At 36.0% G+C, this 17,930-nt stretch overlaps 1 protein-coding gene across 2 annotated transcripts; it reads left to right on the forward strand.

Moving 5' to 3' along the window:
• The first annotated feature begins 3,120 nt into the window (after positions 1–3,120).
• LOC121636713 (angiotensin II receptor-associated protein) lies at positions 3,121–13,777 on the forward strand. 2 transcript variants are annotated; one of them, XR_006009758.1, is made up of 6 exons: positions 3,121–3,597; positions 4,566–4,600; positions 4,792–4,900; positions 6,466–6,676; positions 11,060–11,202; positions 12,801–12,886. XR_006009758.1 is itself a non-coding variant. In XM_041980463.1 (5 exons), exons 1-5 carry the CDS (start codon positions 3,571–3,573, stop codon positions 12,923–12,925), a joined length of 507 nt encoding a protein of 168 aa, XP_041836397.1. In that variant the 5' UTR covers positions 3,121–3,570; the 3' UTR covers positions 12,926–13,777. The 2 variants fall into 2 exon arrangements, 1 of the variants encoding a protein (XP_041836397.1); XM_041980463.1 differs by lacking the exon at positions 11,060–11,202 and having other exon boundaries at positions 12,801–13,777.
• Positions 13,778–17,930: the final 4,153 nt, after the last annotated feature.

A 17,930-nucleotide genomic window follows, 5' to 3' on the forward strand; every position in this document is an offset into this window, starting at 1 on the left:
AAAACAAATAAATACAGTTTTTACAAGCATATAGTACTGGATACAAATAGAAAAGAAAATATAAACACAACTTGTACATAATGCACAGTAACTTCCATCCATGCACCTTAGTAGTGCGTTATCAAATTTCTTGCATATAAATTCTATAACTAAACATTATTAGCTTGACAGTTAAGCTTAACTGAACACAGCTATCATTTGACATGCACCAAGTTAGCTGGTTTTATTTTCAGTCTCACGACATTCAGATACCCTTCGCAGAGTTCTGTGCCCATCGACTACTGTCATTTCAAACTCTTCACATTGTCACTGCTCTGTAGGAGTTCAAACTTGGTCAGCCCTCAGGAGCACCCTTCTGGATTGGGGGCCCTTTGCCTGGTATGCCTGTTAGCAGACATGTCCTCTGGGTGGAAGTAAAGAAACAAATTTTCCCTTCCTCTTTTAAACAATTACAATCAACTATGACCTCTCTTTACTACATTCTTATTTACAATTCTGATTGTACCATCTGTTGCAAAAGCACTTCATGACCTCTCACCTTCTGGGTTACTAGACACACACCTCTCTGCCACCCAACGGTTACCATTCCATGTGTACCCAAACAATTAGTTCTCCACCAGTATTTTCAAAACTTTTCTTTTTTGTATTGCTTTGTCAATTTATTTGTGCTTTGCTTTAATTCTTCATCCAATCCATTCTATGAATCCACCCCACAAATTGATAAACACACACTCTTATATGTGTTACGAACACAATGTTTTATTAAATTTTAGCTGACCTCTCAGAATCATAACCCCCTTGCCTGTCTTTAAACATTTTTTAATGTTTCTTGGTAGTAAATTGCTTTTTGCTTTGAAAGTCTTTTAAAAATCCTCAGTTTGTGTGCTCTCCAGGACCCACTTTGTATTCTGTTCTGAATGCTTTCTTATGTAGTACATATAATGGTTTCAGGTTGCTTTTGTTTGTTGCTCCCAGTCTTCCACATCAGAACTCAGATACAGTAATACTATAGATCGATACAAAAGTGTCACTCCAAGAAACTTTATTTCTCACAAATATTCCCTTTGATAACAAAAGTATTCACGTAGACCTTGTGGTTGCTGAGATATTTCATTATGCATATGCAATTTTTTAAACAAAGGCCTAAATAAGCACAGGGCTCAGGCTAAAAAATAATGATGTTTGAAGCAATATTAAGTGAACTGCCATCTATCTTCATAATGATCCTCTAACTACCCTGAACTGTCAAAACGTTTTAACACAAAGCTTACAACACATTACAGAAAGTGCAAGCAATAACATTCAGCACATCTCTGGCCTGAACACACAAGGCCTCTGAAAATCAATCTATATGAATATTTGATTAGACAGAGAAACTAAGACTCATTTTTTCTCTCCTAAGCAGCAGCAGCATAGTCAAACTAAGACTGTGCCATTTAGATTTACAGCCACAGAATAAAAGCAGTGCTGATATATTTTTAATATTTACCCCTGACAGAGCTGAACAGAGCAGAGTTGGAGCACCCTGATGAAACCTGGCCAACAGCCAGCAAAGTGATAGATTACACACAACTACATCCTGGCAAGGCTGCAGCCGCAACACTTATACCTTTCTTAAGGCTTTCTTAAAGAAATTAATTACCAAGCCACTGCTATCTTTGGCCAGTTTTTTCTTTCTATTCAGGGTGCTCTAAAAAGTGCACATGGGTAAAACGGTGTCAAGAACTTGTTCAAATAAACAAAAGAGCATAAATAAATAATTTTTTGGGAACATATGAAAAGCAAAAAAGGTTTGTTGCAGTTTTTTCCACCAGTTTCTTGAATTTAGGCTCTGTTACTTGTCTGTCACAGCAGGTCAGAATTTAGAAAGAGATATCCAAAAAAAATTCTCTTGCAATTGCTTTGTTTGTTGAGATGAAAGACATTACAACTCAAAATTAAATAACATGTCCTCCATTTGTTTCAATACCGTCGCATTAGTTTTCACATTACATGTCCAGCACAACCTTTTAAGATAGCTAAATTTAGTTGTTAGCATGAACACTGCAGTCAGAGAGGAAAATCTTGAGTCATGGGTTTTCACAGTCAGAAGGTCAGATGTGGTTTAGGGCTCAGGGTCACACTGTGGATAGTGAAGTGGCCATCTGCCATGCTTGAGGCATACAATGGGTCATCTCTGTCCAAAGGAAAATGGGCCAGGCACTGAGGATTGAGACAGACATAAGTGGACGTTACATTAGCATTTTAAAGGTTTGACTGCTGTACTCGTCCATATGATTTATGTCCAGGGTTAAAGGTTGGCCATTTCCAACAATCAGCTGGGAAAGATAAGCATTAGTGATAGAATACTGAGGGAACAAATGTTTCAGGATTTTAGTTATTTAGAAAGGTGAGACCTCAAAGAATGAAATGCATGTTTATTATTAGCATAACAATGTGCAACTTTTTAGTTCCAGATCACAGCAATGATAGTCACATAAATTCATTTTAAGCAACTACAAATATCGACATCTTCCATCTGATCATCCTTATCAGCAAAGAAGTTTGACTAGTTGTAGTGAAGACATGTCAGATGCTTTCGTTTTCTCAAATAACGTCTGACTTTGAACTTCATGTAAACATGGGAAATATGCTTATTGTCTGACAACCTTCTTCAAATTTGTGATCCATTTTTCTCAAATACCTTTGACTTTGAACTTGAAGTTCAAAGTCAGCAACTGGTACCATCTGAAATGTTTCATCATACCAGTGAAGAGCTATGTACTGACTTGTAGTGTCCCATCCTTCAAAGGTTACAGGTGAATTTAAACCAAATCATATCAAAGGAACCTTATCTCTTTATTTCTGGGCTCAGGGGTTCAGAGTTGTCTTTTTGTTTATTAAAATATTAAATTCGTAGACTCTTATTCTGTTGCTCCAGTTGTGGATTCTCATGATATGTCCTCTCTGGGTTTTATTCAATAGCATCATGGTGTTCATGAAAATGTCTCAACACCTACTGAATGTTAAATAAATAATAATAAAAATAATAAATATAAGTGCAACATATCTGACTGTTAGCATTGTTGTTGTGAAGCTGTCTAACAACAGAAGAACTGATTTTTTTTAAAAAGTCCACCAACATCTTTTCCACCTGTTACAGATGCTGGCACGTGTTGTGTGTTATTCTTTTTAATTCAGCTGACCAAAAAACACTTAACTAAATTATGCAAATACCAAATATAACTTATATTTTCTATTTACCAGCTTAACTGAGAAACAGGGCAGACATTTTTCAAACAGAAGCGCTACATTCCTGATCTTGCATGGTAAACCTCTGAGAGGGACAGCAAGTCAAGCTGTGACTGGTGCTGAGCCTCCTTAGGATTGTAGTGCGAGCAGTGAGGGGAGGAGAGGGAGGGAGTCACATGGGAAGTAGTCAGGCTGCTGTCACATGGCTTGTGTTTGCAGGGGTTGTGCACAGAAGTTTGTGTAAGAGGAACAACTGCGGCATTTTTTTCATGTGGGCCTTCAACAAGTTGAAACACTGAATTGGATCAAGGAGGAGCTGCTCTCATCAAACAACCTATTATGGAAATCCCTGCCATAAACTTAAAGGTAGGGTTGCAGCTTATTCTTAATGTTGTGTTTATGGTGTTTGTACGAGGTATAACACAAACTGACATTAAAATTACATGTTAATGTCACTGTAGTTCTTTGTATTCTCACTGGTTGTTCCGTTGTGTTGCACCTTCCTTCCTCTGATTGAGAGATAGATAACAGTGAGCAAGTATTTTTGTTAAGTAAGGGTAGTTGAAAGCGACTGAGGACATACAGAACATAAACTATATATATGTATGTATATGTATATATACATACATACATATATATATATATATATATATATATATATATATATATATATATATGGCTAGTAAATGTTATTAAATATTGTGGTATGTGGTATTTCTACTGGAAACATACCATAATTGTGCTTTACCTTCCATAACCACATGCCATAACCTTAATACCGGCCTTTGTTTTGTCTACAAAGACTGCCAGTCTTCAAAGATTAGAATTAAAAAAAAAAAAAAAAAAAAAAAAAAAAAACTTGTTGATGTGCTGAGTAAGATGCTGGCATTCACAGTCTTTTTTATTATTATTCCTTTTGTTGCTTTGAGTTGAAACATGTCATAGTGACGGTATCTGTGAGAGCATCTAGACAATGCTAATCACATGTTTCCTTTAAAGTCATGTAGTTTCTGGTTTGATGTTAGTTAGCTCACACTAAATGATATAAATCTGCATCTTATAATGGTTTCCATTAGTAATTACCTTAGTGAAGGTTTCTATAGCCAATTAATATTAGTTAGATTCCATAAAATGTTAAGAAATGATGGAATTGCCAAGTTTAAATTTGACACTGTTTGTCTGACCACCCCCCAAAACCACAGATTATTTAACATGAAATTAGATTAAAAAGAGATACTTAAGCGATTTTTTTTTTTTTTCTGTAAACAAACTGGAACCATTTTACAGATTTTTTTATATGTCATTGATTTCTTCTTTGTCTTCTCATCTCTTAGGCCATAGTATTGGTACATTGGCTGCTTACTGTATGGTGAGTGTGAGAAGTTTTTTTCTTTCACAAACCTGAGGAATTTCACTTGTCTTTTGGCACACTTACACAGACTCACACTCTGGAGTCAGGCTTACTCTTTCACCTGCACGTACCCTACTTTGTGAAATCAAACACCCACTCCTGTAGAGTGAGTGAGAATCTGTCTTTTGTAATTTTTGTCTTTCCTTTAGGGGTTGCATGGCATGGCTGCCTGTGTCCTTTGGATGGGGGAACTTCAGTGTTTTAGCAGTTGGAGTGTGGGCGATTGCACAGAGGGACTCGATAGATGCTGTTCTCATGGTGAGTCTTTGCCTTCATTCTCTTCCTCAAGCAGTTTCAACACTATGTTTCACATACCAGAGTTTAACAGGAGCAGCGCTGCATATCCAAGCTAACCTAATTGTCTGTTAAATCTAGGCCAATCTATGAGCATCCGTTTAATAAAGATACTCTCTCCCGAGAGTTCAGAAGCTTTGACTCTTAGTTTAAAACACTAGGACCTGATTTTCCAACCCCAGCTTTAAATGGTGTGAGACCATTTGAATTTAGCTTTTGAATTAATCTGTCAGTCTCTTTTTTTCTTTAAGTCTGACAGGTTTTCAAACCATTGCCCTGACCTCATGACTCATGTTCCTGCTGTAACAACTAGTGTCATCTGCTGCCTGATGTCAATAAGGATGTGACTCATGATTCGTTGTTTTCTAATACTGTTAGTGAGCCAGCAATGAGCAGGGAAAGAGAATTTGTTGAGTGTAATAATCAGATTTTAATGTATGGCAGTGAGGATATCATTAGTAGTTTACTTTTGTCAAACAAAACTCAATATATTGGCGAGTAGGCAGAAGCACTGTAGGCAATTTCTCATTTTTCTTGCAGTATTTAAAATATTTCAAAAAGAAAACTATAAAGAAAAGAAAATCCAGGATCCTGCTTTAAATAGTAAGGAAGTAGATTTCACTGTATGAATCTGAATAAAACCTTGAGGTCTTAAAACTTAGATTTTTCAAAGCTACAGCTGAAGTCTATTTATGGGAGCATTTAGGGTTTTAAGAAAAGAAATTCAACTCGGGTAAAAACTGTCACTGTACAGTTTCCTCCCCAGTGACAGTTCTGACAGTGAGGGACGGTTCCTGGATTGAACTTTTGCAAGTTGATAAGCCACTGGGACAAAACCACAGGGGAGTGTTTTACCTCGTGTGCATTCAAATCTGGTGTCACAGCCACTGAAGAGTGACTAAAGCAGGATTCTTGACCGTGACTTGATTCTCTGAAGTCAAACTAAGTGCTGACATTGAAGACTAACTGCCTAGCTCGTTGCTGGCTGGCTGGATACTTTATATGTTTTCAGCAGCATTTACTACTGGCATCATTTTCTTAAGCACCTACAATGAGTTGTGGGTTTTAAAGTACCAACTAATCACATTTTTAAATCATATTCCCCTGTTACTTTATCTTTTTGAGAAATATTTCTCTTTTCAAATTATGAATGTTGACTGCCTCAGCTGAAAAAGACAAATTAAAAAAGTTCTTAATTGGGTGTTTTCTCTGTTTATTTTTCTCCCTTGCTATTTGCATTTTTCATCATGGTGCATTTTTCATTTGTGTGTATTTACAGTTTTTACCATATTTCTCTTTTTTCATTCTTCTTAGCCGTAGAAATGCTTTTCTTTTCTTTTTTTAAACCACATATTGTATAATATAAGCAACCGTTCCCCGTGGCATTATTACAGGTGTGTATGTTGGCACATCTCAGCATAAAAAAAGAGAAACTTTCCATACTCATCCACACTCCATACTTTCCACAGTCTCAAAGCCTATCACAGTGTGCACCCATTAACATGCTATACTCTGTTTTGCCTCTGTAGTTTCTTGTGGGGATGGTTTTGACAATTTTGACTGACATCATCCATTTCGGGATCTATTACCCACTGAGTGACTTTGCAGCAGAAAGGGGACGTGATGTGTTTCGATTCAGTGCAGGAATGGCCATCCTCAACCTGCTGCTCAAACCTGTGTCCTGCTTTTTTGTCTACCAAATGTACCGAGAACGAGGAGGAGAGTACAACGTCAACTTTGGTAAGTGCTTCCGGATGAGTGACATGCAGTAACAACAGAAGTGGTCAGACCTTTGTTTATGTAATAAATTAAAGCAAGTTTTCAATGCATCCATCAAGAAAACACTCTTCCTGCAGGATACTAATTCCACTGGATTTCCAAAACTCAACCCCAGTTTGGCTGATCCCATTTTAACCAAGAGAAACATGGCATTATATGACATCATTCGCTTATAAAAAAACATGTTTGCGTCAATAATCAGCATCTGTCTCATCTGAGATTACCAGCAGAAATCATCTTCAGTCCTCAGTGTGAGCACAACTGTAGTGTGGTTCATGTGTCCAGGAGCACTCTTAGGGCTCATTTATGTTACATATGCATACAGTACATACACACACGGACATACACACATACATAAATGAGAAGAGCCTTTTTTGACTTCTATGCATTCACTTTTGTGCATATCTGTGTATTTACAGAGAGATTGCAGATGCATAGCCAAACACAAATAGAGCAGTATCTTCAGAAATAGTTTTACACTCACTTCACATACATAAGTCAGTACATCCATTTCAAATATTGTCAAACATCACTGTCCACTGTCATTAGACAATGCATCCGGAAGAGAGAAGTGCAGAGTTCAGAGTTCTTTCCAAGTTCTGATGTCTGTTTCAATAGCAATAAACAACAGCAAACATGACAATGGTGGAGGAGAACGTGATAAGGCACAAAAGACATACAAAGAAGCCGCACAGTAGACAATGATGGTTGTGGGGCCATGAAATACATTGCAACTTCTTCTTCTTCTTTTTTGGGACTACTCCATTTGCTTTGTTTGGCTAAGTATCTACAAGCTGTCCGAAACCTACTGAAATATGTACAAAGTGCAGAGGTGCAGAGTGGAGAGGAGGACAGAATGAGGAGAAGATGGACAGAATGCTATGCTCGTATGCAGACATATTATTTTTATATATTAACATTAAGCATAAATGAACCCTAGCTCCCTTATTAATTGTATTAATGCATTTGGCATGAAAAACTTACCAAATGAAGCACTAACTGGGTAGAATCTGTACTAAACTACTGGCAGATGATTCCACCGTCTCACTAATTAGTTTCAGTCACAAGATTTTTATGCAGTTGAATGTTTGAGCTGCAGTTTGGCTAAGCAAAGAAACCTTTTTTCTTCCACGAGTCTGTTCATACCGTTTGTAAGATATCCTAGTGACCAGATTATACTGCATGGAGGAACATGTTAAAGCCATGCAGACTGTAAAAATAATCTGCTTTGAAAAAGCAAAAATAGCTTTGAAGAAGTAAAAATAGCACAGGAAATATGTGGGGGAAAAAAGCAGAGAAGAAGCTACTGCTGAAGAACACAGGAAAAAAATGTTTGTCATTATTTATTATTGAGTCTCTAGCTTTCTTTTTATGAACAAACAACTGATTACTGCATGCAGGACACACTCAAGATCTTGACTTCCAATCAACCATGTTTGGCCATTCTTGCGGACTCAAGCTTGTTCAGCTAACAGTTTTTCTGTTCGAAAATCCCACTGAGCGGTGATGCCTGCTGGGCTCTCAAACCCTTAAACATGGCTTAATCTTAATGGATTCAACCATACGTTGTTGTATTAATCTTGTTTTGTGTGTAAGATTTGATGGTGAGAATAATTTCATTGAATGACATTGAGTTTTTTTTTCTTTGACCTGCTTGGTGTTTGCCTTTATGAAAAGAAGAATGAAGAAGAAATACAAGACTAAACCAAGAAGTTGGGCATGTGAAGTTGTTTTCTTACACCACTAAACCTAGTGTAATATCACCAGCCAAAATTGTAATTTATCCTACTCACTCTAAGAAATAATGAAATTGTATTGTATTGTATTATAAGCTAAAACTGCAGCTGACAAACTGTATCCTGTGAGTGGAGGATAATTGAATATTGATGAATCCACTCTCTTTATGGTTTTACGTTGCACAATAGGAACACCCATTAGACTGATGAAAGGAGCTAATGTGACTTTCAGGCTGTTTGTATTTTAATTGCAGTCTGATTGCGTTGCTGGCCCCACTGAGCACTCTGGGAAGCAGGCAATCAGGTACACACTACTGAACTGTTGATTCATATATTAAGCACTCCCTCAATTTTGATTGGCTGTCACATAGTGATTTAAGTTACAGTATAATATTTTAGAGCCATGCTCTTATATATTCATACTTTCTCTAGGCTAGTTTTTAATTTCCTGCTGAAGGTCTTCGTTTGTGATGTTACCTTGGATGGTGGCATTGCTGTTTTGCTCCTTGGCTTTGTTTAAATTTCCTGCCTGCTTTCCTCACACCTGTATTACTCAGTCAGTATCAGCCTTGAGTGGCCACATAGTCTTTGTGGTGTTAAGGTTTCTTATTGTATTAATATTTTGATTAGATTTTTATGCTTTTTGGTTGTTTCCTAGTAATTTTTTATCATTTTAGACTGTATTTAATTTTTGCCTACTGCTGCTCCCTGCTTAGCGTTAATGGCTTGTTTGCGTGTTGTGGATTTTTGAGTGGTTGAGTGCCTGGTGAGTGGTTAAGCTCATTCTACATCAGAAATCTTTTCATAGTTGATATAACTATTGATGGAAATGCCTTGTGTCTTGGTGTGCACCTCAGAAATGGAGAATGATCCTAGTGCATGCAGTCTTATACAAATGAACCATCCAACAGTGGACCTAGAGTTGAATAAGTCTATAAACAACTAAGAGATTCCAACCTGACCATCAACATCATTAAATTCCCATTGAAAGTGTTTTGTCTGAAAGCACTTTATAGTGTCCTGTGTTTGGGTATTTTTCTAATCACAGATAGTAGAATATGATGCTTGAAACTTGTATATTTCATTGATTATTAGTGATCCTGTCATATTTGGGCAAGTTACAGATGTGCTAATGCAGCTACTTTATCATAGATCGTGACTCTTGAACTAAGACCTGACAAAAGAAGCTGGATGATCTCTTCCACCTAATGGATATTCCATCCATCTTTTTCAAAATGAATCTCCATTTTGGATACATTAGATTAAAGGACAGTTTTTGACTTAATCTCAGAACATTAAAACACGAGAAATGAGCCAACCTGGAAATTCCAGGAGCATTTCAGGAACCTGTTTACATGCATTTTGAAAATGTGCAATTCTGCCTGGATGAAAGTTTATCGCTATATTTTTGAGAAAGAGATGAATGCTTCCCATCAATTATTTGGAAGTCTTTCTGAGATGATCTCTTTTTTTAACCAGCAGCAGTCTGTTACCAGCCTTATTTGATAGATCATTCATTTGGCATCTGTTTATTTGTATAGTGTTTTAACGATTAACATTATTGTGTTCCGCCATACTTAACTTTTTGTTCAGTGTGTTGCTGGCATCAATAAATGTGCATTTTAATGGGCTTAAATAGCTTGCAAATTAATATATGTTGTTTTAATTTGCATTTTGTTTATTTTAAATCATGTCATATACTATGATAGCAAAGCCGTATTATATCAAAATAGTGTTTTCAAGTGTTTCCTCATCATATAGTACTTATCATTCCATGAAATCCACATGTTCCAAAAATCACATGGTGAAGTGTCCTTGGACGAGAAGCTGAATGCCATATTATTTCCACTTCATTCATCTGTGTATGAATGCATGTATGTATATGTTAAAAAAAAAAAAAACACTGCATCCTTTGTTAAAATCATGGCTGCTATAGACACAGTGGTGTGAAAGTCTTTGTGTGAATTGTGAATGTAGTTTGAAGTGTAAAAACGCTTTAAGTGCTCAAAAAGGCAAGAAAGGGGCTTTATAAACCAGTTTATTTTACCACTTAGATCCTATACTGCCCTGATCTAAAAGCTTTTTAGGTCTTTCTGATTAATTAAAGTAATCAAAATAATTAAAGTTTTTAGTATGAAAAGATGTTAGCTTTAGATGTTGAAGTTTGCCTGAAGCTGGCTTACTTATTACTAGCTTATGGAATTAACTTTAGCAAGCTAGCTTATTTCAGCTGCTTAAAATACCCTCTTTTTTCTGTTGAGTTTGTTTGTTTGTTTTCAGTGATAAAAATCTGCCACAGCAATCATTATGCACTTTAACAGTTAGTTATCAGACAGGGCTTAGAAAATAGCTAATTGTTGTCAGCTAATCAACATGTGGAGATGCACTTTATTATGCACAAGTCTAAATGTAAATGAGCAGAATTTCTTTGCTTTGTTCTTGCATTTTGTCAGTTCTTCGTCTCGTGTCTCTGTCAACTTTCTTCTTTTTGAAACCTGTGTTGTCTGTCATTTCTGTCATGTTTTGATCATTTTCTCCTCTTCTCTTCTCTTCTCTTCACTTCTCTTCTCTTCTCTTCTTTTCTCAATGCTGATCTTTAAACTTTCAGACTTAGAGACATCTGTGGACAGTCGCTGCACTACGGACAGTGCTGACAGTGCCTTTTTTGGGCGCCGCTATTGATTCCTGGCTTCTTCCTTTTTACCATTTCTCTTCCCCAATCATCCTCTTCCATCCACTTCCACCCAGGAAGTAAGATTACTAATCAGATTGCAGGTCATAGCAAATAAATTGATTTTTCCTTCTTATATTATTGTGTCAATGTCATCTTCCATCCTTTAGATCTTAATCACGCTTATTTTTTGTGCTTTCCAACCTGATCCCACATAAAAATGAGAATAAATAAAACCACTTTACAGTAATACTATAATCGTGCTAGAGGGCATGCTAGCATCAGGAAAAATTGCCAATGAAAAGATAATAATTAGCTTTCTCTTGGTGGAGGGAGAAACCATTTCTGCCTTTACTTAATATATTCCCACATTTGTTTGCAGATAGTTGGATTCATTTTAGGTACATACTGTAACTCTCATTGTCACTTACAGTCAGTGTTGGTTAAACAATGATTTGAATGTGGTGCAAAGAAGCCATGTTTATTTAACACATTTCTATGGGGCCAGCCTATTTTTTCCCATCTTCAGCAGTCCTCATTACCTTCCCATTCTTGCCTGTATTCCTGTTTGTCTGCACAATGTGTTTTCGTGGCTAGTGTATTATTTGTGTTCATATGTCTTAGCAAGTTTGCCTATGCTGTATATTTTATTCAGATTCTGTCTCCAGACACCTCATTTGTTTTTGTGCACTCTATTTTTCATGTATTTAAAGCTAAGCTGCATGAGGGTGCAGATTCTAAAAATTGGCCTAATAAAATCTAACATAATGTTGACTCATAATTGAATATGAGGTTGCATGGACGCACTTTTAGTTTGTTTAGCATAAGGTGGTGCTATCATTTGGTTATTTGAATGTAATGTTCTCACAGTTGCATTTGTTAAATCATAGAGATATTTCTGTTTGGAAAACCCTTTGCGATGAAAGCAACTGCTTTGCTAGTTTGGTATTTATATCTACATTTGTGTCACAGTAGGAGAACTGTGGATCATGTTGGGGTAAGAGTGTGCTAAGATTTGATCTTCAAAAAGCATGTTATTGGTTTCCTGAGCATGAAAGAGTCAGTGTATGTTGCTGAGCATTACACAAAATCCTCACCTTCCTAGAATGTATTGTAAATCATGTTTACATCTAGTACAAAAGCACCCAGAAACTTGCTCACACTGGAAACTGGGTTATGTGTCTGACTGCTCAGAGACAGGCTGCTGAAGATTTTTCATGCCAAATCTCAGACATTTGCTAGTTCCAGTGGCCACTCTTAAAATAGCCACAGTACAAGGAGTTAATCAGACAGAAGTGGAAGTAAAAATCTCTGATGATGAAAGGGAAGGAATTTCTGCACCACTCAAAGAAGGATTCTGAATAAAATTATTTGGTTTAGTGTTCATCAGAGACAGGCTGTGCTCTACATGTTGGCAAAGACAGTCTCCAACAGTTTAATCTGTTTTATCCAGAGGCAGCAAGAGGCCTGAGTCAAGAGAAAGTATCAGTGCAAAGTGTGAGGAATCTGTTTAAGGGAGAAATGAGTGTGAAAAGCTATGGAAAGCTCTGAGCAAACAGCTTTAATAAGAAGACCAACACAAACCTAAGCCTCAAAGGGACATGATTAGAAGTGATTAAAAATTTTTACAAATGCATGGTGGGTGTTGGTTTTACATTGTTTTGACATGTTTCTACAGGTTTTCCGTCTGTTTCACGAAACAGAGATGCCTACCAGTCCATCGACCAGCAGGATGAGTCTTCCAGCCCAGCAAATCCCTTCAGTCAAGCCCAAGACAGCAAACCAGGAGTCCGTACATACTGAGAGAAGAAGGGGTTAAACAGTTCCTCTGACTTTATGCTGCAGACAAATGTTACACTCTCATTTTACATTTACTTCATTACTGTGCTGGATTTTTCTCTGCTAAACAATTTGTTTATGTTTTAGAGAGATGGGGCCAAATTGAAGCCCTTTTTAAATTTTTTTTTTTTTGTGTGTGTGTTCAGAGATGATGTTTTGTGACACTGCTGCGTATAACCAGAGGAAAATCTTTCAGCCCACTCTCATGCTGTGTGGATTTTGTAACCACCTGCTATGTTTAGTTGAAAGGTGTTGAATGGAGCCATTATGTTGGGTAATTTTTTCTTAAATGTGGCACTTACATATAATAAGAGTTGACTTTTCCCTTTTTTCTAAATTATGGTCTCTTTCTACAATATTTTATACATACATAGTATTTTCACATTTTCTTTGTGTTACAGCACAACAGTTTAGAAAACATTTGATTGACTGGAACACAAGAAAACTGAAATGACTGTTAATGCTGAGCCTCAGAAGTTACTTTTTCTTTTTTAGCTGAAAAAGCAAAAGTTTTTCAGAAGCTAATGCTGCTGCCACAGAGCCTGTGTAGACACACTACACTATAATGATACCTTTTGCTCAGTCCACCCCACATAAGTCACAAAACCAAATTTACCTTCAGGAATTTTGCTGTTATCATATTTGAAGTGAAGACTCTCATATGTGAAACCCATTCAAATGAAAAATGCTTGTCACGTCACAAATAATAAATAAGATGTTATAAAACTTGTAGTATTCGCTCAGTGAAAATGTGTAAAATCATGCTTGACTGTAAGAGCATTTTGTGTACTCTTTAAAAAGAAAAGCTGAAAAAAACTTTTAAAGTAAATCAAGTTGCTCCAAGGCTTTGTTTTGTTTTGTTATGAGTCATTTCAACTGATGGTCTGTGTATTGTGTTAGCTGACATTTAGATGGTTAGTCAATGTGTAATCTTACGTTTGTCAAACATAAAATTTTTCAGTCTATTTAGATTTACTCGTGGATTCCAGTAAAAGTATTTTATTAATGAGTTGGCTGGGTCAGCACAAATTCATCTATTAGTTTTTTTAAATCATAAATGTTCATGTTGCCAAGACTGGAAATCAAATCACTGATCTTTTGTTGCAAAAACAGTAGTATCACTATGCCAACTTATATAGTTTTATGTATACACATACAAATTTTTCAGAGACCAGACCATCAAATTGTACAGGATTATAATACATTATGTTCTACACACACAAGTTTGTGTTGCTTCTCTTGAAACACAAGCGAAGAGGTTTAAATCTGTTATTTATGATGAATTTCCAGGAACCTCTAAATAAACATTAAAGATCTTTTTTTTCCCTAATTATATTTAATTAAAACCATTTTAAGCATACATTATTTTTACTTAAATCCATGAGTAGAACTGAATTATATCCTAAATTTAACTAACTTCAGTCTACATAATGGCTGATACCCTAAATTGAGTTTACCCAAAATAACTTTGAAGATGGTTACCATACTTATCTTTCTTGTGTTTTTTTATTTGTTTGTTTGTTTTATGTGTGTGTGGTTGGGATGAGGAATAGCACTCAGTTTTAGTGTGCAGGTTGCACAACAGTAAGAAGTCTGAAGTTCCTGTTTTGAAATCACGATGATGATGTAAATAACTGCTGGGTCACATTATGAGTAAGTGTAATTATCCCTGCTGTAGAAACGTGACTTAAAAACTAACTTTGAGGCCTCTCACATGCTTAGTGTAATGTGTAATTCTTCATTTGAGGTCAAAATTCTACACTAACTTTGGTCCAAATTTTTCCAGATGGTCCCCTAAAGACTGATAAAACTGTATTTGCTACATTTTGTTTTTGGTTGTCCAACATGAGAATGTTTGCTGTTGAGTTTCCATTAAAGTTTTTCTTTTTTTTCTAAAAATAAAATTATAATATCGTAGGATTAAGCTTTGTATTTGCATTTATTGTGTGATTTACATCTGTAAACAGTAAAATTAACCATTTTCAAACCGCAGTCCTATTCATACAAGTGTTTCGATATTTATTTACATCCTTTTAGTCTTGTGATATAACATGAAATAGCTACAGTACATTGGTACACAGTAATAATCGTTGCAGTTTTGGAATAAAGTCTAAAAAGTTGTAAAAATAATAAATTTTCCTTATTCTGTTTCCAATACAAATGCAGCTTAAGTCACAGTTTGTTGGCTTGTTAACGTGCTACACATGCATCCTCTTAGAATTTCTTCTCCCATTTAATGTCAGACAGTTTCCAGACAGTTTCAGCCATTGACTTTGCAGAAAATTAGCTACTTAGTGTTTGGCCCATGCATGAAGCAGCCTGCCTTTCTTAGTTTACATCCACTTCCCTTGTCTTGCTAGAGTTGGCCTCAAAGGCTTATATGGAAGTGTAAGAGAACAGTGCTATGTGGTAAAAGTGTAGGTTACAGTTACGGTAAGGTCTTCATGTTAGAAAATGCATGGTTATACCATTACAAAATTGTGCATGGTTACAGTTTAAACTCTGATCATGGGCATGTTGAAATGTATGTCATGTCACATGAATGCTGTCATTACATTACCATGGTATTGGACATGTGGTCAAATGTATATACATTTTCTGGTAGAACCGGACTGATTCTTCTCTCATGTAATTCAAAATCTCCATCACATACCCCTGTTTACTCCTTGCTCCTCAAATATTTTGATCGCATCAGGCTTTTTTTTTACTGCCAAACAATGTACTTATCCCCTTGCTTTCCTTGCAAGACACTAAACATTATATATCTCTATTGTGCATTCTTCCAGAGCCATAGTACTTTCAGTTTCAAACCTACCTTCTATCACCAAGCTAGGTTGAAGCTCAGCTCAGCCTCTATATACAGTTACCCCAAAAATGTAGAAGTATTAAAATTATTTATGAGAATAAAAAATATATTTTCTACTCCTTGTCCTGTTGGAAATATAACAAGAGTAATGTGTTTTCATATTTATCCACACCTTTAGGGGAAGCAAGAGTTCCTCAGTAGATTGCATGATTTAGAACACAGATTGCATATTTGCATTCAAGGTTGTTTTATTTATTTATTTTTTTCCCCTCAGTGGCTTTTATTATCATGAGATCTTGTAACTCTGGTTTGTGTTTGAGATAAGAGCCTTGTCATCCATTTCTAAGTTGTGCTGCCTTGTAGTCCTCTTGAGAAAGCATCAGTGGAAGTTCTGTTACTGCAGCCGCAGTCTTCTACACTTTTATATGCATCACACACACACACACTAATGATCTCATCACAGCCACATTTTCAACAGTACATTGAGACTACAGCTCATGTTTAGTTACTTTGATATTTACAGTCAATGTTTTTTTTTTTTTAACTGTCAGCAGCTGAAAAACATACAGAATAATGTCACTACAAATGCTGGTGAGAGGTTATGACAGGATCTCTGGTGAACTGTCTGAAAGCAAAAGTGTTTCCACGTTCTCTCAAAAGCTGCTTTAAAGTGTGCAAGTAGTGATTTGAAACATTTTAATTTAATGTTATAAAAGTCATTATAATAATGCTTGCAATCTATTCATAAATCGCTTTTAATGGATAAGGACTGAAAATAATAATGAAAAAGGAAGATTATACATGTTAAGTTGCAGTGACTTGGATGTTAACAATTATAACATAAAACATAAATAAATACAGCTTTTTCATTCTGTTCTGTAAACGAAACACATATGATAATATTAAGTAGAAGGGACTGTTTCTGTTAACAGTGTATCGATGTAAAGATTTGTACATTTTATGTTTCTCACCATCTAGCTGCCTTTTCGCTTTTCATTATGTTCAATATTTTTCTAAATTTATGCATGCACACTATCTTTCTACACTCTACACTTACATTATGAATGCAATCATCTGACTTAGATAAAAAAAAAAAAAAAAACAATAAATATATTTAAGAAGATTTATTTCTGCATGGCAAAATCTTCTCAACCCATTCACAGAACCATTTCAGAAATGTGCAGATTCATGCACATTTTTTTTCATATTACTTATATTTATGTATTATTTATGCAACACTTAAATGTGGCAAAATGTCTCCTTGGACTCTTTGAATTAAATCAAAGAACTTTCCATTTCCATTCTAAAACCTGAATCCTATCCAGGAAACTGCTCCCTGAATTTAAATACTCTCCTGCATGAATCGTTTTATAAACATGTACTCTGAAGATGCATGAAAATGTCTTTGGATTCATAATATAGGACAGCTAAGCTAGCTACATCATTGTTTATCATTTTTAAAGAAACAAAGGAATCAGATTTCTATAAAAGTCATGATCTGTGAGTTTTTGTTCTTGTTCTGTTGTTGTCTATTCATTTAGTTTTCTGGTCGTTTGTCATTTTTTAATTCTGTCTGGTTTCAGGTTTTATTTTGCAACATTTGTAAAGTCTCTGAGTCCTTCTACCTTGTCTCCTGCATCCAGTCCATGACAATAAAGGAGTCAAACTCCCAAACAAACAAAGATGACGGCATAGTAAAATTGAACTGATGTCATATCATCCACAGATTGCTAGCCTACGTACTGTGTGCCAACCACAAGGATGTCAGAAAACAGCAGGTTGTATATCTGATGGCATGGTTCATATGTTGCAATGTGTTTATTCTAACCCAGCCAAAAGCAAATGAGAACAATCACCTGTCAAAATATTAACAATAATCATTGTATTATCTTTTAACCAGTACTGAGCATAGCTAGTGCGACATTTAATTAAAAGGTAACCTGTGTTAATAATTTATTTATGCTGAGCTGCTGCTCAGAGATGGATACTGTGGCTCTAAAAAAAAAATAAAGGGATGGAGGAGGAAGATGGGGGGATGAAGGTGAGCTGCACAGAAGGAGTTGGGGGAGGAGGGCATGGCCAGCAGCTCAACAAGCTGTTGATTAATAAGGAGCTGCTGGGCTGCCTCTCTGGAGTCTTGCATGCATGCAGCTTTGACACATC

This window comes from Melanotaenia boesemani, chromosome 3 (genome assembly GCF_017639745.1).
Source record: "Melanotaenia boesemani isolate fMelBoe1 chromosome 3, fMelBoe1.pri, whole genome shotgun sequence".
Classification (NCBI taxonomy): Eukaryota; Metazoa; Chordata; class Actinopteri; order Atheriniformes; family Melanotaeniidae; genus Melanotaenia; species Melanotaenia boesemani.

Excerpts from the sequence above, each read along its gene's own strand:
- LOC121636713 (XM_041980463.1), top strand. The coding sequence starts at position 3,571 with ATGGAAATCCCTGCCATAAACTTAAAG. Across the intron at positions 4,601-4,791 it reads CATTGGCTGCTTACTGTATG|GGGTTGCATGGCATGGCTGC; the intron begins GTGAGTGTGAGA and ends TCTTTCCTTTAG. Across the intron at positions 4,901-6,465 it reads CGATAGATGCTGTTCTCATG|TTTCTTGTGGGGATGGTTTT; the intron begins GTGAGTCTTTGC and ends TTGCCTCTGTAG.